The following is a 23541-nucleotide window of genomic DNA, read 5'->3' on the forward strand; positions in this document are numbered from 1 at the left end:
AGTGAGGGAGTGAGCCATACTGTTACCTGGTGAAAGAGCAATGCAGGCATCAGGAACAGGTGCAGAGGATGGCCTCAAAAGACCAAAATTTTTCTGGAGGAGAAATATGTAAGATAAGAGTGGAAGACAGTAGATTGGAGAGTAAGTAGTTGGAGTTGTGATAAGTACTTTGTGTTTTATTGTGAAATAAACCAGTGGAGAGTTCTGGGCAGAGGACACAATGTGACATATTTAAAAGGATGACTCTGGCTGTTGTGATAAGAATGATGAGACAAAAGAGGGGAAACAAGAAAAGGTATTAAGAGAGGTTTATAGGCAAAAGATGATGATGGTTTGAATGAAGTAATAGGTAACGGGAGAGTTGCGATAAGGGGTTGGATTCTGTGTATATTTTGCAGTAGCCCTGACGGATGTATAAGGGATTGGAATTGGAGTGGGGGGGAGGAGATAAAAGATTGTCACTTTCTTATTTGAAATAAGCAAGCTTAATAGCTGAGCAAGGGGTTGAAGGAGGAGAGAAAAGGAAGTTTGACCACAAAAAGATGTGAAATAATCGCCCAGGGTAGTGGGAAAGCCACTTAACTAAAAGATGTAGAATTGTGAGACGGCACTGCAGATCCACTTAATGTTGATCAACTTAATGTGTTCCACTGAATGTGGCTGGAGAAAAGGCAGTTAGCTGCTTTGGCGCTACTGTAGAACAGACAGAAAACTGGATATAATAAGGGTTGGGATTTTGCCAGGCAAATATGTTGGAAAGAGAGAGAGATGGGGGAACGTGAAATTTAGGCAGGGTAAATGGGAAGTTTGAAAATACTAAGTTTTCCCCCCCCACATGTTCATTCTGTACCTTTTTATATGCACTCTAAAAGTCATCCAGAAAACAGCCTTCTGTTCCCCTTACCCTTTAGTTATACTGGAAAATGTGGAATAATGACTGTCTCTCTGCTCAGTTCCAAAAGACATGGTGTGTGCAATCTTCCACTCTGCATTCTTATTTTCAGGAAAAGGAAAACTTGTAGACAGATTTTGTACAGTAGATGAGTTTGGGGAATGAAATGTTCATGACTTATAGCTTATTAAGAATAAAAGTACAGAAAGGATAAATAGCATTTCTATAAAAAGAAGATTCCTAGCCCATGTTTTGCAAATGAGCAAAGGTGCTTTGAAACCAAGGAATCATGCATCAATAACTTTACTAGTCTTTCTTGCACTTCAATATGTTTTCTGGCCTGCCTTTTTTTAAATCAGTGTTTTTGGGGTAATAAATTATCCTTAGTAACTTAGCTAGTTTTAATGTGAATTATATAAGTTTTTTCCAAAACTCCAAGCAATTCACAGCAAACCTTCAGCATCTAGCACTTCTAGTTAAAAGATGCCACAACCAAAAATATTAACTAGACATTCTAGCAAACATGTTCCTTCTCCTTGACGTTTTAATATTTCTTAAGTAATCTATAAATATGAGTTAGATGTGTTTTTAGTATAAGAAACAGTATTTTAATTAGTGATTATATAAGTAGTTTTCTTAGTTTGAGAATATTAACTTCACTGCCCTCGTATCAATAAGTAATTCCTTAAGGATGAGTTACTTGTATGTGTTGCCCTGCATTGGGAAATATTTGCTTGTCAGCAATCAACAAATATTTAAAGGATGCCTATGTTATATATTTTATGGATTTCCTCAGTTTCTTTGAAGACAGAAAACAGCTCTGCACTAGTTAGAGCCATGCAGTTTGTTTTAAGGTAGATTTGTGAGAATCACAAACTCTCGATTATTATTAACTATATTTTAGTGTGGATTTTTTTTTTTAATGTATCTTTATTGATTTCAGAGAGAGGAAGAGAGAGAGAGAAATATCAATGATGAGAGAGTTGTCACTGATCAGCTGCCTCCTTCACACCCCTGACTGGGGATCGAGCCCGCGACCTGGGCATGTGCCCTGACCAGGAATCGAACCGCGATCTCCTGGATTTTAGGTCGATGCTCAACCACTGAGCCACACCCAGCCTGGCTAGAGTGGAATTTTAAAAGAGAACCATATAAATTCAGATCTCATAAGCTATTCAGTAAATGTTTTTTTACACTCATTATGAACAAGTTTGATTTAGATATATGTATTGAGGTTCTCTCAGTGAACAAGATAAAGATCCCTAAGAAAATAGGTTCTCGTAGAGTTTAGGTGTTAGTGTTAGGAGACAGATAATAAAGAAAACATAAATAAACACCATGATATTATCTACTAGTGGAAGGTGTAAAATACATTGCACCATAATAATTAATAATCTGATTAAATTAGATAGGGGGAATATTTTTTTCTTGTGATTTAATTAATAAAACAGGCATGGTAACCAAACTTAGGTACAGGATGTGATACATTAGTGAACATATATACATATATTTAAAGGTTGTTCAAACAGATGAAACAGCACGGAAACCAGACCATGTTCCTATCAGCAGTGAAGATGAGAGGAATGCTGTTTTCCAGCTTGAAAAGACTATTTCATCTAATGAAGCTACCACAAGTAAGGGGAAATCTTTTTTTTTTTTTTTTTTTTAAATATATCTTTATTGATTTCAGAGAGAGGAAAGGAGAGGGAGAGAGAGAAAGAAACATCAATGATGAGAGAGTCATTGATCAAACCCGCAACCCGGGCATGTGCCCCGACTGGGAATCGAACCCCCGATCGCCTGGGCAGGGCAAATCTTTATTAAAATGTTTTGAACTTGGAGGGATTTTTATTTTTACGAAGTTCTACACCCAAAAGCTCATGGGATTAAGTAATAGCAATAATAATGATGATGTTAGTTGATTTTATGATGTAATGAAAGGTACTGTTCATCTTAAACTGTGACTGAACTCAAAATTTTCTCCACCATTGTCCTACTTTCAAATGCTCAAATGGAAGCCTGCTTTGTTATTGTTCTGAGTAATTTAGTCCTTGAGGTTCTATTGTGATTCCTTTTTAACTTATGACTAACTAGCATAATTAGCAAAAACTGCAGTCCTTATGGAAACTAACTTTTAGACAAATCCAGTTAAGTCACTTCAGAATAAAATGCATAGACAGATTTTTTTTCTTGGCTTCTTAGTCTCCATAATTACGCACAGGTAATACAAACTGACCTGCCTAAATCCTTGGTCTTAAGTATAGGGAAAGAACATTTAATTCCTTAAAAACGGAGTTACTAGCTCATGTTGTTAGACCTGCTCATCATATTTTTATTACATAAATCAGCAGTTCCCAAACTTTTGGATTTTATGCACAGACCAGTAAAATTCAGGGAAAAGAACATGGATTAGCCAACTATTTATTTTATAAATAAAAGGTAGTTATCTTAATTTATTAATTATAGTCCTGGAAAAAGCATATTATTGTTTCTTACATTCTCATTTCATCACAGATCAAACTACACCTACCTACAAAATGATTTTGGGAACCTCTGATGTAGAAATCTTTTTAAAAGATACATATTTTGCCCGGCCGGGCGTGGCTCAGTGGTTGAGCATCAACCTAGGATCCAGGCGATCGGGGTTTGATTCCCGGTCGGGGCACATGCCCGGGTTGCGGGCTCGATCCCCAGTCAGGGGCGTGCAGGAGGCAGCCAATCAATGACTCTCTCATCATTGATGTTTCTATATCTCTCTCTCCCTCTCCTTTCCTCTCTCCAAAATCAATAAAGATATATTTAAAAAAAAAAAAAAATCTTTAAAAGATACATATTTTTATTTGACCAAGTTAACCTATTCTTAGTTACCAGAGGTCAAATGTTTCAGAGTAGTATTTTTCTTTCTTTTTTAAAAATATATCTTTATTGATTTCAGGGAGAGAAAAAGAGAGGAAGAGAGAGAGATAGAAACATCAATGATGAGAGAGTCATTGATCAAGCCCGCAATCCGGGCATGTGCCCTGACCGGGAATCGAACCCAGTCGCCTGGATCCCAGGTGGACGCTCAACCGCTGAGCCACACCCGGCCAGGCTCAGAGTAGTATTTTTCAAATCAACTTGCGAACAATACCCAATGTTGCCTTTTTATTGTAAACCACTTGCTAGCAGATGTGGTACATGGCTTTCTTATTTTTCTATTTTTTTAGGAAAGTTTTTATAATACAGAAGCTTCTCTAATGTAAAAGCCATTATTTTCATGTCCTTCAGTACCTCCAGTTCCCTGCATTTTTCTTGTATGTTTCAGTCATTCAAAAACAAACAAAAAGGACTCTGTAGGAGTAGTGAACACACACTGCTTTTCACTTAGTAAAACCGTTATCACTTACTAGGAAACTTTATTTTTCTGGTTGTTATGATCAGGTGACCTTCAGATGGCAGTGCTTTCATTTGAAAAAGATGATGATCATAATGGACACATAGATTTCATCACAGCTGCATCAAATCTTCGTGCTGCAATGTATAGCATTGAACCAGCCGACCGTTTCAAAACAAAGCTCATAGCTGGTAAAATTATACCTGCTATAGCAACAACCACTGCTGCAGTTTCTGGCTTGGTGAGTTTATTATTTTTTCAATGAAAATGTTTCCTTTTCATTGCCTCTTTCCCGTTTTTCCCATTACTACCTCCAACTAGTCACTCAGAGATCTTAGAGAAGGAGGGGGATACATATTGATCTTAGAATTTTAAATTTCAAGGTATTTTTTAAAATAAGTAACCTGCATTTTGAGATTTTACAGGTATATAAACATTTTAATGTAAAAAAAATAAGCTCTGTCAAGATAGTCTAATTTTTCTTACAGGCACTAACCCTCTTAATCATCTTTGGGCCTTCTGTACAAAGCAGGTGCTCTTTTTCTTGAATAAAATGGACTACCCTAGTCTTTCCTCTTGAATTTTAGTTCTTTGCCTTAAAAAATATGTAATTACTGTTTGCGATTCAAGTTTCTTACAATTTAATCTTTCTTTAATGATTCAGAATCTTTAGGATGGCCCTAGTTATTATATTGTACTAGAGTGTTATTGTTAGAAGCTATGTAATTATCTGCCCCTATATTATATGTTTTTAGACTATTGTATTCTTGAGTTCTGCTGTCTGCTTTCAAAGTAGGAAGATTACCTGGTCAAGTTAATAAATGTTTTAATAATTTTGGTCACTATATATAGAACAGGTAGAGAGTTTAAAAGTATAAAATATCACCTGGCCGTCATGGCTCTGTGGTTGAGTGTCAACCTATGAACAGGAGGTCACTAGCTGGATTCCTGGTCAGGGCACATGCCTGGGTTGTGGGCTTAAACCCCAGTAGGGGGTGTGCAGGAGGCAGCTGATCAATGACTCTCTCTCATCATTGATGTTTCTCTCTCCACTCTCCCTTCTCTGAAATCAATAAAACCATATTAAAAAAGAAAGAAAGAAAAAGTATAAAATATGCTAAAAGTGGAAAGACTTATAAGAAAATTATATTACTCCAGTCCAATAGTTGATTTTACAGAGAAATGCTTGAGAAGAATTTAGGAAAATTAAATAGAGGCACTTAAAGTCATGAATACTTTTAGGCTTTTTATATAATCAGTTCACCTTTTTTTTTAATCTAGATTACATTGGAGATGATCAAAGTAGCTGGTGGCTATCCCTTTGAAGCTTACAAAAATTGTTTCCTTAACTTAGCCATTCCAGTTGTAGTGTTTACAGAAACATCTGAAGTAAGAAAAACTGAAATCAGGTATGCATGAAAGTCTATTTCTCTTGCATAATGAAAATGAAATAAAATTTTTACCTTTCAAAAAGGAAAAATATCAGCTTCACATTTCCTTTCTTTTCTACATGTATAAATTCTGGCCATCTCTTCAAGGCCAGGTGAAAACCCTATCTTCACGAAGTATTTCTCACTAAACTAGCCACAGAACTCTCAAAACACTTAATCTGTCACACTGTTTAGTGTTGTGCTGTCTTATGGTTTCATATACCTAACCCAGATAATTAAAACACACTTCAGTGTCTGACTAATGGAACATGCGATTTAGAATCTAGTTCCAAAAGCTATGTGACAAAGCAAAACAATTGCCCTGGACCTTCATTTTTCGCTTTTCAGATTAACAACAACCAAAAATTTGAAAACACCTGTCTTGGCAAGAGTGTGAAAAAGCCCTCCCATATTTACTGTCGAGAGTATAAAATAGTATAGCCCATAATATGGGGAATATAGCACTATATTTCAAATTTGCAGACACATTTACATTCATATAAAATGATAAATGTACAAGATACCCACTCTTGTCGTTGTTTATCATAGCCAAAGATTGGAGCAACCCAGGTGTTCAATAGTAGGACACTGGAACATCCACACAGTGAAACTCATCCACGTGTTTAAAAAGAGAGAGGGAGAGAACTTTCTCACTAAGACATACTGATTTATAATGAGACAGTAGAAGGATCAACAGGGAACTGATAAAAGTGGTTACCTGTGTGGTGTGTTGGGGAAATAAGTTTATGGAATATTTTAGAAGTTGTATTTTCCTTTTTCCTCCTATATTAATATCTAGCTAAATTACAAATAATGGACTTCTGGGGCTTTTTGTTATTAAAGGGAAGAAAATTGAAATGTTTTTGTCTGAATATTTTTCTGCAACAGAAATGGAATATCATTTACAATTTGGGACAGATGGACTATACATGGAAAAGAAGATTTCACCCTCTTGGATTTCATAAATGCAGTCAAAGTGAGACACTTAGACACTTAATTGCTTTGAGTCTGCTAATTTTTATACATTAGTTGCTTATTCAAATAAGACAATTTACTTAGTTGCTTTGAGTTTACTTTTTATACATTAGTTGCTTGGAACCTTCGTTTTTACACATAATTTCATGGGAGGTTTTTATAAATATTGAGCCCGAATTTGTTTAACCTCTTTTTAGTGGTTGTAAAACATTGTCACCCCTAACTTTATATTTAGACAGAACTTTGATTATTGTTTCTCTTTTGGATATTCACTTTCAGGAGAAGTACGGCATTGAGCCAACGATGGTGGTACAGGGCGTCAAAATGCTTTATGTTCCTGTAATGCCTGGTCATGCAAAAAGATTGAAATTAACGTAAGTATCACACTATATGTAGAAGATTCACAGAACATATAAGCTGGATGCACACTTGAAATTTAAATACAGAGGTTATCAAAGTTCAGATAAAAGTATGTGACTTATTCCCAGTGGCAGCCAAAAAGAACATAAATCCATCAAGCTCAGTAGGCTACCTCTCGAGAGATTCGTAAGATTATAATACCCGTGTGAATTTATCGTAGTTCAGAGTTAACTTTTCAGCCAGTAGGCTTAGAAACCTGATTTGGTCAATACACCAAGTGAAAATAGATCCACTTCTCATGTGGACACACATAATTACCAGGAATGTTAAACTGAAGTATAAAACAAAAATACCAAATTGTTATGTTCAGTCATTGAACAGACTAGGAGCGTCTCCTACGGGCCAGGTACTTTTGTAAGCATTAGGGATATAACAGTGAGCAAAGCCAAGTCCCTGTCCTACTTGGAGAGTTTGCATAACAACTAGACAAGTGTGTCAGATAGTGTTAAGTGCCAGTGAGGAAAGAAAGCAGAATAAGGGGTAAATCGCTGTATTGTATTGAGTAATCTAGGTATTTCCTCTGCTTGTCATAGGGAATACCTTATAAAGTGGCATTTCAGTAGGGATCTAAAGAAAGAAAGGAAACAAAAAAAGCAGGTCTTGCCCTGGCCGGCATGGCCCAGTGGTCAGAGTGTCAGCCTGCAGGCCAGAGGGTCGTGGGTTTTGATTCTAGCCAAGAGCACATACCTGATCCACGTGAGTGCGAGAGGCAACCCATGTGATGCATTTCCCTCACGTCGGTGTTTCCTCCCCTCCTTTCCCCTCTCTGTAAGAAAATCAGTGAAAAATGCCCTCGGGTGAGGATTAACCAATGGGCACAAAGCCGGTGTTCAAAGAGGTGTGCCGCCGGGAGTGACCTGCCCCGGCACTCCGAGTTTCCTTCCTACTCCACTCTGTACAGAATTCTAGCTCTGCGAGGCTCCCGTTCCTTTGAGCGCTCCAGTCGTGCACCAGCGTGAGACCTTTGCTCTAGCTGAGATGGCCCTGGCTGACTCTCGCTTCTGGTTTTGTATTCTCTGAAGAGGCCTGCCTGTGCCCTGTTAAATACTGCATCCTACTCTCTCCCCCTCCTAGCATGCCCAGTCTCCTTTGCTCTGCTTTTTCTCTTTTACTTAGAATTTATCACTGACTTGTAGGTACCATATATATATATTTTTTAATGTGTTTTTATTGATTTTTAGAGAGCAAGGAAGGGAGACAGAGAAACATTGATGTGAGAGAGAAACATTGATTGGTTGCCTCCTGTATACACCCCAAGAAGGGACTGAACCCACAACCTACGCATGTGCCCTGACTGGGAATCGAACTGGAAACCTTTTGGTGCACAAGATGAGGCTCAACCAACTGAGCCGCACCAACTAGGGCTATTTTTAATGTGTATTATTAATTATCTGTCTCCCCCTAGGACCTAGACCATTAGTTTCACAAAGGATAGGAATCTTTATTTACACTGACATAGTTCAGGCACCTAGACCAGTGCCTGGCACAAAATAAACATTAATAAATATTTGTCATATGATTAAATAAATCTCCGCATTGGTCCTATAAAGATGTGTCAGCTTTAACTATGATCATCAATTAATGAGGTTGTTCACTGGTTTTTATTATTATAATCCAGTCTTAATTATCTATACTTCACAAACAAAATTTCTGTTATATTAGCTAAGCCATTAATTTGGCTTATATTGTTTTTTTCTTTCAGATCCCTTAGTATCTTTTGGATAAAGATTAGTATTTAGAATTCTGTTATTGGATTACTACCTAGATAAGGTTGATTTGCCTAGTCCTGAAGTGTATTAGCTAGTGAAATTTAAAATTTGCTGTGAATAAGTCAAAAATGCTGTATAGAATTGGCCAGTATTTGTAACCTCCAGCATGATATGTTTTATGAATGATATTTCTCAAAGTAAGGACTAGTGATGTAATGGCAAGTAAAAAGTATTCCATAAATGTTACTCCTTTTAATATTTTGTCATCGTGCATCTTTATCAGATAGCTCTTGCTCTCAAGGAGTTCACAGTCTAAGGGAATGGGGCATGTTAAACAATAATTAAAATGTAATTGAATAATTAATAAAGGTTTTTACAGAGTACCATGGAAACTACTAAGTCAAACCTTCAGCTTAGGGTAGATTTTATTTTTTTTTAGAATTTTTTTTCATCAGTTATTTTTTCAGTTACAGTTTACATTCAGTATTATCCTGTTTCAGGTGTACCACTCAGTGGTTAGACAATCAAATACTTTACAAAGTGGTGTCCCTCCCCCTATATTTTAAGTACCCCTTGGCCCCATAGGTAGTTATTACAATATTATTGACTATATTCCCTATGCTGTAATTTACATCCCTGTGACTATTTTTTAACTACCAATCTGTCTAAATGGTTTTTTGGTACATAGGATAAATATAGGATATAAGGGAAAGGTAAAACTTAATGTGTTTTACCGTAATGTTTCTAGCTTGCGTTTGAAGAATTAAATCTTGCTTGCTTTTTACTCTTTACAAAGACATGCTTGAGAAGAATTTATGATTTCGCTAAACTTTATAGGAGGTATAGGAAAATTTGTCTTTTGAAATCAGTGCTTTCAAAAAGCATTTTGGGTTTTTAATGTTTTTTTGTATGTGTTGGGGGATTTGTTTCACTTTTTGTTTTTGTCTTTGAATAAATGGTTTGTATTCTTTATCACTGACAGCAGTGGTCCAAAATGATTCACTGTTAGGTAAATGAGTGTCTTAAGACCTTTTAGTAAAAACAATATATACGTATCTGAAACCAAGTGGATTATTAGGGTTAAAAATGAAATTAAAGTTTAGATACAAGTCCAGATTCTCTGGGCAGTGTTAGTCAGCAAATCATGCATTTTGGAAATTTACCAAATTATTTGTCTTTGGTTATTTTTCTTAGAATGCATAAACTTGTGAAACCTTCTACTGAAAAGAAGTATGTGGATCTTACTGTGTCGTTTGCCCCAGACACTGATGGAGATGAAGATTTGCCTGGACCTCCAGTAAGATACTACTTTAGTCATGACACTGATTAACAGAAGTTGTCTTAAGTAGGCTCCAGGACTTCTTTGATTTTGGAAAGAGTGCACTTAATTCAGAAGCTGAAAAATGAGCTCATATTACTATGGATTTCTCTTTGAGGAAGCCTTAATTTAAGGGAAATATCATCAGGAAACTACACTGAAGAACTGCAAAACATTTTGGAGCATAGTATACACTTGTCTAGTGCTTCATATGTGGATATGATCACAAGCAACTGAATTGGAATGCCATTTTATAATGCTTACAACAAATCTGTGTAATAACCTCTGGGTGAGTAGAAGGAAAAAATATGTATCCATGACAAGAGATAAAAGTTCAAGAAAATGAAAGTAACAAATGCAACCATCCGAAAAGTTTAATCCTATTTTATGAATTTCTTGTTTGTTTTGTATTTGAGGCCCATTTTTCTATACAAATAATGTCAGGCATCCCGCACCGTTCATTATTAGGCGTTGAATTTAAGACCAGTGGGAAACGAAGGGATGGCAATGGTGGATGAAGAGTAGACATTTTAACTTGTACAGTTGCTGTTTATTGTCCTGTTACCTCTACTAGTTTAACCAGAGTTTGTTATATTGCTGTCTCCCAAGAATCAGGATCTTTGTTGATAGCATCAGTGTTGTAAGCCATGAGCAGTAGGTCGGATGACATGTTAACTTGGACTAAACGTTAACAGTATTATATGGAGTCTTGACAACCCTCTTAGAGAATCCGTGAATGGGGACAGATAAATGTGGCTAATCACTTGACTTCAATATGCCTTCTGATGTGGCCATTTTATTTATTTGGAACTCTAGACCTGGTTGTCGTAGTATGTAAGAGTAAAAGGTCTTTGGGAAGGGAGTGTTTTTTAGAAGTAGGTGAAAACTAGAAATTAAAAAATTATCACTACTTGAGTCTTGGATTTTTTTCTTCCAGCAACCTGATGGACAGAAAAAAAAATTTAATATTTTATTTTAAAGAGGAACATATTATTTTATTCTGCAGTCCCGGAAAGGGAGTTGATGAAAATAAAACTTTATTTTTTTAGGTCTTTATTGATACTTTCTGTTTTCTGATATGAACTGTTACAGATGTTCATGTGAGTGCTTTCATTAAAATAACATAAAGTGTACTCAGCACTGTAAACTCAGTGAAAACAGCAAGTGTTTCCTTTTTCTAAGACTGTCGTGTATTCTAAAGCAAATGTAAGCACCAGAAGCCATTTTCCTCTAGCTGCTTTTCTTCTGCTTTCCTATTCAGACCATTAATAGGTATCTGATAAACTAAAAATCAAATTCACATCAGTATTATTCCAATTTGGTATATTTTTATACCCTCTACTTAACTTTTATTTTATTTACAAATACTTTAAACGACTCTCAGCCAGCTTTATTATTTTATTTTGTAAAATTATCCTCTTGAGAAAATAAATTTCTTTAGAAGTGGAGGGTGAATTTGTATGGTTAACAGATAATCTGTGCATTGGGAGGTGGAGAGAAGTGGACAGGATAAATTTAAAGGAAGTGGCTCCCTTTGAAATAAGCAATTATTTTTTGGTTCCCCATATCCTACCCTCTCTCATTGTGCATATTACAAGTGTAATGCTTAAAATTAATGTTACTTAAAATTGAACCCAGAAGCAGCAGAGTTATGTGGCTTGGAACTTTATAGGCCAGGAATAATAAAAGGGCTTTTCTGTAAAATGCCTTTTTTCACTTTCATCTTGTTTTGTGCTCCTTGGCAGTAACTGATATTTTCCTGGTAGCCATTCAGTAAGTAAAGAGCTTGCTTATCATTTGATGTAAACCTCCAGATCTCTTCAAAAGTAAATTTAGAACCATACTATCAATTCTTACTTACAGAGACCAGTGCTTTAGCAGATACAAAACAAAATCAACGGAGGTTAAGTTCATTTTGTGATTAAACGTGAAACCCTTTTGTTGCTTTTTTTTCTGTAAGTAATGGTTTTTGCCATTAATTTCTTCTGTTTAGTTCTAAGCTAGAAAGCCAAGACGAAGTTAATGATGACAATTTTTTTCATTCTCTGTCTTGTTTATTTCTGTACTATGAGATTACTGTTGGTGATTGCAATACCAGGTGCAAAAATTAACAATTTGCTTTTGTACAGTACCACTGAGTAATTTTTTACTTATTAAAAATAAATTAAGAAATGTGTATCTTTGTAAATCCTGTTCCATAGTTGACTCCAGAGATTCCAGTTTTACTATTTATTTTGTGGGTAATTTTGGTGTTTCCTAGTTTTCAAGTTTTGTAGTCATGGAGATACAAGGTCACTGGATGTGGAGGGACATTACTTCAAAGTGCTTTTGGCTCCTGGAAATACTGTTAAAACAATTGGGGATAAATGGTGGTGACCATGTGAGACCTAGAAGATCTGCTAAATCCTAGACTGTTAGTTGCAGATTTCTAATTTCCATTTTGGAGTTCAAAGCGGTTATGTTAACTCATCTGTAAGTTCTTCTAAATCGTCCCAAAGGTAGAACTCAGAAATATAGATATGTTTCTTTGTTTAAGTCCACTATTTTATAATTAGTAAAATGAAGACAGAAAATTGTTCTCTTGAGATTTTGAGGAAAAACCTCTTGATCTAATAATTCAACAGTGAATATTATCCAAAAATTCATTGTAATCATAAATATGTAATTATTTAGTATAAAATCACTGGGTATGAGTTTGGCTATTTTGCTTTTAACAAATTCAACAGGAAATTGAGATCTTGGAGATCCTAGTAAGTAATGAGTAGGTAATTTGTGTTTACTTTTCCCTTGCCACATCCTAGCTTTGTTTTTTTTTAATTGAGAAACAAATATTTTAACAATATATTGAAAAGAGTACGTAAAATATTTATATGCAGTTTTAGGAATCATTTTAAGGTAATGACTTGTCTAACCAACTCTCAAATCAACAGAACATTGACAGCAGCCCAGAAACTCCCCTTGTAGTCCCTTCCCAATCAAAACCAGCTTCCGGCAACATACCTTCTGGCAATACTACCCCACCTTCTGTGATAACTCTGTCTTTGTTTTAATTTTAGTGTTACCACCTATGTATGTACTTAAACAGTGCCATTTACTTTTTCATGGTTTTGAACTTTATGTAAATGGGATCAAACTGTATTCTTTTTTGGCTGCTGCTTTCATTGAACAAGGAATTTATGTTGTTGCCTATAGCTATACTTCATTCATCATCATTGTCATATAATTTACTTTTCATTAACATACCACCATTTATTCATTCTATTGACTGCAGACAGTTCTGTTGCTTTTAGTTTGGGACAATCACAGTTCCCCATTGAACATTATTATATGTATCTCCTCGTGCAAGTAAGGTATGACCTAGGAATGGAATTGCTTGGTCATAGGGTATTCTTATCTTAAATCTTATTAGAGAATAACAGTTTTTCCTGAGCAGTACAGACATCCTGTTTCTCAGTTGTACATATGCGAAACAGTTTATTCTTGTATTACTGTTTGTTAATATTGTATTATTTGCCCATAGGAACAACTGTAAACCTACTTTGGCCCCACTCTGTATATAATTATATTTATACCTCTGTTTCTGAACTTTTTGTCCCTTTTCTGTGCTCGTGCTCCTGGTACTGTCACCGTGGCTGATACATTGTTTTTGATATCTCGCAGAGCTGTGCTCCCAGCTTGTTGCTCTGTGAGAGTGTCTTGGTTATTCTTAGCCTTTGTATTTTCAGTTCTCACATTTCTGTTTGCACATGTGGAAATCTGTCCCTCTTGCAGTTTCCAATTGTCTTGCTGTAATTTAATCCTTTGTCTGCCTGAACATGAAAAGCATTATTTTATAGTCTGTATTTAATAATTCCCAAATCTGAAATTCTCTGGGTCTGTTTTTATTTTTCTTTTGTTTCTGCTAATCCTCTTTTTTTATTATATATTTTTGTGTGTCTTACTATTTTTCAGTGATTGCCAATATTATATTTGAAAAATTGTACGAACAATTTGATGCCCAACATAGTAATTTTCATCCTCTAAAGAATATTTTTGTGTGCTCTTCCAGACACTTGGGCACTAGTAGTTCAGGATCATTTTTACCCAGTTTTAGAGACTGAGTCATCCATGTCACTCAGAGCTGAACTGTAGACTGTCCTAGTACTCTTTCTTCCTGTTAACCCTTACTCCTGCAACCCTAAGGGTTGCAGAGTGAGCTAGGGTTACTAGCCCCGCCCTTGCCTGGCACTATAGTCAATCAACCTCTGACTCCCTAGTCCCTTAGCTATACTCAGTTTCTCAGTGGACTCTTTCAGTTCTTCAAAAGCTCCCAGGGAACAAGTGGTCCCAAATGAAGGGTTCACCATAATGAATTTCTATTTTTCCCAGATATTAGCCTGATAATTATTCACTAACGACTCTCTGATGTCCTCCCAACACTTTTTAATATATTTTGTCCAACTATCTAAATATTTTCAAATGAGAGTGTTAAACCAAATTACCTAGCCCCCACTTCATTTCTTAACTGTTGATTAGTGTAAAATATAATTGATTTCTTTGCATTGCTTCTGTATCTGGTTTGATCTGCTGTGATTTTTATAAATTATTTGTAAATTCTTTCGGATATCCTGTATACAAAGACCAACAGTGTTTAGTCTTTTTTAAGATCCAAATTTTGTTTTTGTTAATCTTCTCTGTTATGTTTCTTCTCCATTAATTTTTGCTCCTATCAATATTACTTCCTTTTTTTCTATTTTCTTTGGGGTTTTTTTCTGTTCTTGTTTCTAACTTCTTGAGATGGATGCTTACCTCATTCATTTTCAGCTTGTCTTCAAACATATGCATTTAAAAGTTAAAAATATCTCACCCTAGACAGTTTCCTCAGTGGTTAGAATGTCAGCCTGCAGACTAAAGGGTCCCGGGTTCGATTCCAGGCACAAGGGCACGTACCTCGGTTGCAGGCTTGATCCCCGGCCCCGGTTGGGGCACATCTGGGAAGCAACCAATTGATGTGTCTGTCTCACATCGGTGTTTCTCTTTTTACCTTCTACTCTCTCTAAAAAGCAACGGAAAAAATATCCTCAGGTGAGGATTAAAAATAAGGAAATAAAATAGAGTTGTAAATATCTCTATTACTATATTATACTCTAATTGCTATTGTAGCCAATATTCCACAGGTTTTGATACATATATAGGGTTGGGCAAAAGTAGGTTTACAGTTGTATGTGAAACAGAGTTCTTGTATTAATATTTATTAACTTGTATTATTTATTATATGAACAACTGTAAATCTGTTTCTTCCCCACCCTGTGTGTATGTATGTGTATATATGTTTATTATTGTTAATATTTAGTTAAAATATTTTTCTATTTTTCGTTAGGAGTTCCTCTTTGACTCGGTTTTTTTTTAGGAGCGTGTTTCTTCATTCCAGCCTAGAGTTTGAATATGGGGGCTTTTTATATCCAATTTGATAATTTTTATCTTTTAACTGAACACTTAGGCCATTTGCATTTAATGTAATTACTGATATATTTAGATTTATTTCTGTCATTGTATGGGGGATTTTGTTGTTCTAGCCTGTTCTGTGATTGTTTTTCTCTAATTTCTTATCTTTAAAATTTGTATTTTCTTAGTTTCTTTATTCCATTTATGCCAATTATTCTGTCAATCTAGACACCCTTTTGTATTCTGAAGTTTTGCAAACTACATTTCTCCTTTGCCGTTTGGCTCTCTTTAGGTTCTATAAACAGGGAACACTAAAAGGAGGCTGGGATGCTGGACAAAGGGAGAAGAGACTTTTACCCTTGCTGTTTGCTTCCTGATATTGTCAGCATGGCTTTTCTTCCAGAAGTTGTGGTGGGTTTCTATTCACTAACTTTTCTCTGGCACTCTGCAGGGTATCTCATCTAGGGTTCCAGGTTCTAATAATCTCACCCTCTGCCCTGTGATAGTTATGTGCCTTGCTGACATTTTCAGTTTTCCCAAAACCTTAGGCTAAATTCTTTTTTAATATAAATGATATGATTTCTCTTCTCCTAAGCTGTACATTTTTTTTTCTTTGCTAGTGTACTTTTGTCTTTACTAGTGGCTTTTGTCTTTTGATAATTACCCTATTTTACAACATGCATATTCAGATTAAGTCAGACTAAAGTTAATCATTATCTTTACCCTTTTTTGCAAATTATAATTTCCATAAATGGCTACAGCAGTATTTCCAATCTCACATGCTCTTCTAGAAGCTTTCCATACACAACACCACCCATCAAGAGATAGAATCTGTTTCCACTTCCTTTGAACCCGAACAAAATGCTATGACTGCCTCAACTAATATAACAGAATGAAGCATATATAACTCTATGACTTCCTAGGTTAGGTCATAAAAGGCTTTCTCTTGGCTGTCACTCTCTTGCTTGCTATCTCCCTCTTGGAAAGCTAAACCTTGGAATCCAGACATCATACTGTGAGGGAGCCTAAACTCCAGTCCACATGAAGAGAACAGCCCCAGCCTACTGCCATCATCAGGTGTCAGACATGTGCATAAGCTAACTTTCAGATTGCAGGTCCCAGACTCGCTGGAGCAGAGGTAGCCATCCCTGCTATGCCCTGCCAAATTCATGACCCACAAAATCCATGAACATGGATTGTTTGTTTATGCAGCTAAGCTTTGGGATTACTGATTATGCAGACACAGACATAACTAGGACAATTCTGTAATTTCTACTTGCATACTATAGTCATGTATTCTATTTCTGTTATGTATTTTTCTTTTTTTTTTTAAACATATCTTTATTGATTTCAGGGAGAGGAAAAGTGGGGGGGGGGGAGAGAAACATCAATGATGAGAGAGTCATTGATCGGCTGCCTCGCCCGCAACCCGGGCACATGCCCTGATTGGGAATCGAACCCCGATCTCATGGATCCTAGGTCAATGCTCAACCGCTGAGCCACGCCCAGCTGGGCTGTGTTATGTATTTTAATTCTGTTTTCATGTCTTTTAATTCCATGACTTTATTATTTTTCTTATAGAATCAGTATTTATGTTTACCGACACATATATCACTTTCTTTGCTCTTTACTTTTTTTTGTAACTCAGGCTTACCATCTGGGATAAATTTCTACCGGAAATATTTTTTTCAGAATTTTATTTTGTGAGAGTTCACTGTGGCACGCATGCTCCTGATTTTTTTTGTATGAAAAAACTTTTTTCCTCGTTCTGCAAAGGTATTTCTGTTGAATGTAAAATTCTAATTTGATGTTTATTATCTTTCAGCATTTTGGAGATATTTTAGTCAGCTATCAGGCTAAATACTGGATCTTTAAAGAAATCTCTTTAAGGTAATCCTTTTATGCAGTTTTATTATATGCCTGGGTATAGACTTCTTTTATTAATCCTGTTTTGGGGGTTTTTTCCAGCTCTTTGGATCTAGATTTGTGTCTTTTGTTAGTTCTTAGAAAATCCCAGCTATTTCTCCTTCACATGTTACCTCTTTTACCATTCTCTTTTTTTCTGTGGGCTTGTCACTCAGCAATGGCTGACCTACTCTGCTTTTCATATTTATCACCCTCTCCTTTATATTTTCCTATTGTTTTTGTCTTGTCATGCTTTTTCTGTATAATTTCTTCTAACCCATATTCTAGTTTACTTACCTTCATCTGTTTCCTATGTACTTACTATTGCATGCATTGATTTTTTTTTTAATTGTGGTTGTCCTAGAATTTCTGTTTGGTTCTCTTTAAAACTGCTAGATCACCTTTTATGTCATGGCAAATATTTTCTAATATCTATCATTTAAGCTCTAGCGCCATTCTATGGTCTTTGGCAATTTTATTTTCTGCAGTTTTTGTGGTTCTTTCTGTCTCCCTTGTACATTTCTTTTCATTTCATTGCAGTCCAGCCACTTTGCCTCACTATCCTCAGGAGTCCTTTTTTTTTCTTTTCTTAAGAGTCCTTTTTGTTTTTGTTATATATGAAGCACTGTATTTTCTTATCGAATGTAAGATTTCACTCAACATTTTAAAATGGTAGCAAATTGGAATTCTTTAGAATCTTGTTTTCTCCTTTATTTGGACTAACTTAATTTTAAGATCCTTGGAAAAAGATGTAAATTAGATAGATCTTTTGTAATCTTGTGAATCTGTTGACACACTTGAAATCACAGTTGATTTTAAAGAAGTAGGTCGCTAACTGATAGCAAACTTTAAGATTCTGCTTATTTTTAGACATCCCAAATTGAATTAGTTTGCTGGGGCTGCCATAACAAATAGTACAGAGTGGCTTAAACAACAGAAATTTATTTTCTCACGGTTTTAGAGGCTAAAAGGCCAAGATCAAGGTTTCAGCAGGTTTAGTTTCTTCTGAGGCCTCTCCTTGGCTTGTAGATGGTCGTCTTCTCCCTTAGTCTCATAGTTTTTCCTGTGTCCTAATCTCTTCTTACAAGGACACGTCTTTATAACACATTGGAACTAAGCAGATCTTGAAATCCATTCTAATTTCTTAATTTTTGCAGATAAGGAAACCAAAGTAGCTAAACATCCAAATGATTAGAACCAGGAGTAGAATATAAGACATATCTTTTGATTCTTAGTTGATTGTACAGGTGATTCCCAAATTGAATGACCATCAAAACTATTTAGAAGCTTCCTTGAAGAAGATAAATTACCAAAAAATACCCTGGAGGTTTTGATTTAGTAGACCTAGTGTAGCGCTAAGCAATCAGTACTTTGAAGCCATTATAATCAGTTTCATACTGTGTCGTACTTGTGAAATGGGGATTACATATACCATCCTTGTAGACTAATGTTTTTACTAAAGAAGGTATGGGTTGATTTGGAGGTAGCAAAAACACATTAGGGAAAAACATGGAAATGGGTAAATGTCATTTATTTCCAGTAACAAAAATTATGGTGTAGAGTATTTCAGTTGGAAAAAGGCTCCTCCTAGTACATTTCATGTCTGTTTTCTAATTAGAATGACATTTGATAAATTGGTCAAATCAGACTCCAAAAAGAACTTTTTTGGGGAAACTAGAGAAACTGCTGTGGAAATTGTATAGAGGGAAATATATTTAATTGAAGCCTAGGAAAATAAAAATTCCCTTTAGAGAAAGGACCATATGTTTTCAACTTATATCAGTATACGGGAATGTGTATATCTACAAGTTACTCTTCCAGCCACATTCCATGGTTTCCCAATGTACTGGTTTCATTCTGATAAGATAATGAATTACATGCTACAGTGTTAATTCTTGTGTGCAGGTCAGTGACTTGGTAATCAGGATCAGGAAAACAGGTGGTTTTCTTTAAAAGTAAGGTCTTCCTTTTGAAAATAATAAATTACCAAGATTCGTAAAGATGTTTTCCCCATTTTACTTCATGCAATATGTAAATTTTTCTTCAACTTCTCTCTTCACCCTTCTCTGGTGGGTTCTTGGACTAGGAATTGTGGGTGGAAAAGCTTGATTCAATGAAGATCCAATGTCAAGGAACAGGGCAGTTTTTGATTTGCAACATGAATTGATTTTCCTGCTTGTACTAGATCATTGGTTGTGTGTTTAATAAGTGTTAGTTAATTAAATACTGAATTATTCAGGTGCTTTTTAGTTTTTATTTTATCCCTGACTTGTAACTAGGTTCTTAATAAATTTTTCTCTAGGGAGCACTTTTTTTTCCTACTTAGCTTAATATCAGTTACCTACTCTATCATATTTTGAAGTGGCTTTTAATTTATACTGCTAATTTCTGAAGTTGGGAAAAATTAATTGAGGTAATATCTTTATTCTGGTTCCGTCATTGCTCTTGCCTTCTTGTGTCAGGAGAGAAAGCTGAATGCTGACATGGGTTAACATGAAACAAATAAATCTTACTTTCTTTTTAATAATATTTCTTTGGAAACATCCTTTCTACAAACCTCCTGATTTTAACCGTTAGTGCTTTACAACTCCCATTTCCCAGCTCAAAGCAACTTAAACTAAGGACTCTAGCCATTCCTTACTGTGCCCCATTCAGCTATGAGTCCAAACTCCTGAAACAATTATAGGGCTCCCCACAGTTTTCTTAAAACTTCAGCACTATTTATCAAGATCGGTTTTACCTTTTCATAATTTTTCTTAGAAAGTTCTATTTCTACTCTCATTTACTTTCCCAGTTTACTCTTCCATTGTCTTTCTGCTTTTGAAAGAAAAATACATCATTCTACAGAAGATAGTCTGATTATTTTAAATGTCTCTCCATGTGTCCCTCTGATTCCATCTGTTCATATATCATTTCCTAATCTGAAGTGCAGGGAAGTTGAGTAACTTGTTCTAATCGCAAAGCAAACTGAACCAGTTCATCCACCAGAGCAATAGTAATCTGGCTGTTTCTAAAAGTATGGACATTTTATGTGAACAGCCCGTTTTGGTCATTTTTTTTCCATTTTCTGTTTTTTCCACTCCTGCTCTGAGGATGGCCCCTAGTCAAGGCACTGCACTGTAGCTGTGGTAGCATGAGCATCTAAAACCCCAAAAGAGAACTCATCCTTCTGTCAGTTCTCCCTGAACTGATCTACAGATTTAGCGAAATCCAAATCAAAACCCAGGAGGACTTTCCTGTAGATAACAAGTGCATCCTAAAACTTGTACTGAAAGGCAAAGAAACTAGACTAGTCCAAACAATTTTGAAAAGAACAAAGTTGGACTTAAACCTCCTGATTTTAAGAATTACTTTAAAAATATAGTAATCAAAGGTGATTTAATAAATAAAGGATGATTTTTTTAAACAAATGGTTCTGAACAATTACATGCCTAAATGCCAATAAAATTAACCTTAAAAATTCCAAATGCATCAGAGACTTAAATGTAACACATATCATGGGGGGGGGGGGGAATCTTTGTGGTCTTAGATTAGCCAAAGAGTTCTCAGCTACAACAAAAGTAAGCAAAAATTGATAATTTGTACTTCATCAAAATTGAAAACTTCTCTTCGAAAGACACTGTTAAAAAAATTTAAAAAACCACAAAATATTTGCAAATCACGTTTGACAAAGGACCTGTATTCAGAACATGCACAGAAGTGTCAGAACTCAATAAAACAACCTAATAAAAATATGGGCAAAAAATTTAAACAGATATTTTACCAAATTCAGTATATGATGCTCAACATAATTAATCATTATGGAAATGCATAATAAACCAAATGAGACCACTACACACTTCTTAGAATCTTTTTTAAAAAATAGTATCAAGTGCTGGTGAGAATGCAACTAGAACTCTCAGACATGGATGGCAGAGATGCATAAAAGACCATAGTGAAAAAGAGTTTGGCAGTTTCATATAAAGATAAATGTACACTTATCTCATTCCTAGATATTTAACCAGGTGAATGGAAGACATGTTCACACAAAAATCTGTATAATAATATTTATATAATTTAATAATTTCCTAAAACTGGAAACCCCTAATTCATTTAAATTGGTGGGTGGATAAACAAACTGGTATCTCCATACAGTGATACTATTCAGCCTTAAAAAAAAACCACACAAGCGAGCAATACATACTACACTTGTGTGAATCTAGATATTATGATGAGTGAAAGAAATCAGTCTCAAAAGATTCCATACTGTGATTTTATTTATATGACATTCTGGAAAATGCAAAACTATAGGAATGGAAAACAGTGGTTGCCAGAGATTGACAATAAAAAGGGCTGACTACAAAGGAGGAACATGGTATTTTTTGAGGTGGTGGGACTTTCTGTATCTTGATTGTGGTGGTGGTTGTCAAAACTGGTAGGACTACACCAAAATTGTTATTGTACGTAAATAATAACTTTTTTAAAGAAAGAAATACAGCCCCTGTACATAAAACATATTACACTTGGAATTATTTATTCACTTCACAGCTTCTGTATTAAAAGCTCCAAGAAGGCAGGTCCTCAGTATGGTTTAGTTCAATGTCTGTTTTGTTAAAACATTGATGAGATGCTGTAGGAACTTAACTTGTTTAAACATTCTTTTGCTTAATAGTGCAGAACCTGTCAGCAGCTTAAGTAATAACTTTCTGAACTTTATTCTCAACACTTAAGAATTTCTAGCCCAAGGACATGCAGTTACACTTTTCTCCGTAACTGCTCTGAGATCTCATGTGGGAGCCTGAGCTGACTTCCTTGAGGATTAGACACCACATGAAGAGAGTGGTGCAGTCCAAATTGCTGATGCACAGAATCATGAGCAGATAAAAGGTTTGTTGATTTAACCACCATGTTCTGGGGGTGGTTGTTACAGAGCATTAGGTAACTGACACAGTATCATCCATGGAAGAGGCAAATTACATTGGATTTCCCCCCACTCTCTTTTTTATTTTATTTTAGAGATGTTACAGGAAATCCTTCGGTCTCTAGAGAAGAAGAAAAAAAGGCTTATTAATAGTATTAATAGCTCATTCCCAGAGGTTTCTCTTAGGTGGTATTTACCTGCATAAAGCCCAAGTAATGTACTATGCTGGCCATATCTATAGTAATGTGTTCATCCCTTGTGGTTATGTTTTAAGAGAGATGCTCAGAAAATAGTGTACAAAAAAGAGCAAAGACCAGAGTGAGAGTGCTGAAGGAACCAATAATTTATAGATGACAGAGACGGGGGGGGTGGGGGGGGGGCATGTGGCTAAATCCCGTGTTGTCTCAATGCCAGAAATTGGATTAATATGTAGAAGTTAAAAGAAGGGATATTTCATAGTCAGTATTAAGGAAGAATTCTGTTAATATGAGAGCTAACCAAAAGTGAACTGTGCTGCCTCAAAAATCAGTGAGGTGACTATAATTAGAAATTTTCAAGCATCCTGAATAGTCACATCTTAGAGTTGGTTTCTGTACTGAATGTGTAGATAAAACACTATACTGGATAATTTTCTAAAGTTCCTTCAGATTCAAAGTTTTTTTTTAATTTGGCATCACAAAATTTATAGACGTGCTTTAAATCTTAAACTTGCTACCCTTTTTTTTTTTTATAATCCTCACCCAAGGATATGTTTTTATTGACTTGAGAGAGAAGGAGAGCACTGATCGATTGCCTCCTGTACGCACCCCAACTGGGGATGGAACCCGCAACCTAGGTATGTGCCCTGACCAGGTATTCAACCTGCATTCTTTTAGTGTATGGGGCAACACACCAACCAGGTGAGCCACCCAGCCAGGGCAAACTTGCTGCCCTTTTAATTAAGGAGATTTCTCAGATATGCCCAGCTGTAGGGAGCCAAAGTTGTTTTCCCTCGCAGTCTGCAGGAACAGGAACTTGTTTTGATAACTGAATCCAGACAAGCTGGAAATATTTTTTATGTCTCCTGCTATGGCTTCTCAAATGCCCATGTACCGGGGATTGTTTCAAAGGATAAAGAGAGACAACCAGCCTGCCCTGCTGTGCCTAAATATGAGTACAAATGGCCAGTTTCATGGTCATGTGAACTGCAGTTGCA

At 35.7% G+C, this 23541-nt stretch overlaps 2 protein-coding genes across 2 annotated transcripts in view; one reads left to right on the forward strand and one right to left on the reverse strand.

The window, feature by feature from the left end:
- The window catches only part of UBA6 (ubiquitin like modifier activating enzyme 6), a 68468-nt gene extending 55092 nt beyond the window's left edge, over positions 1 to 13376 (forward strand). Inside the window, exons 28-33 of the mRNA XM_087827156.1 lie at positions 2409 to 2526; positions 4313 to 4506; positions 5547 to 5674; positions 6584 to 6671; positions 6950 to 7044; positions 9994 to 13376. Of these exons, the coding sequence (XP_087683282.1) occupies positions 2409 to 2526; positions 4313 to 4506; positions 5547 to 5674; positions 6584 to 6671; positions 6950 to 7044; positions 9994 to 10129 (759 nt within the window). The 3' untranslated portion in view covers positions 10130 to 13376. The remainder of the gene's footprint in view (positions 1 to 2408; positions 2527 to 4312; positions 4507 to 5546; positions 5675 to 6583; positions 6672 to 6949; positions 7045 to 9993) is intronic.
- An 8314-nt stretch (positions 13377 to 21690) lies between these two features.
- STAP1 (signal transducing adaptor family member 1) overlaps positions 21691 to 23541 on the reverse strand; it is a 30440-nt gene continuing 28589 nt past the window's right edge. Inside the window, exon 9 of the mRNA XM_016213200.2 lies at positions 21691 to 22467. Coding sequence (XP_016068686.2) covers positions 22433 to 22467 — 35 coding nt within the window. The 3' untranslated portion in view covers positions 21691 to 22432. The remainder of the gene's footprint in view (positions 22468 to 23541) is intronic.

Source organism: Miniopterus natalensis, chromosome 1 (genome assembly GCF_054644295.1).
Source record: "Miniopterus natalensis isolate mMinNat1 chromosome 1, mMinNat1.hap1, whole genome shotgun sequence".
Lineage (NCBI taxonomy): Eukaryota > Metazoa > Chordata > Mammalia > Chiroptera > Miniopteridae > Miniopterus > Miniopterus natalensis.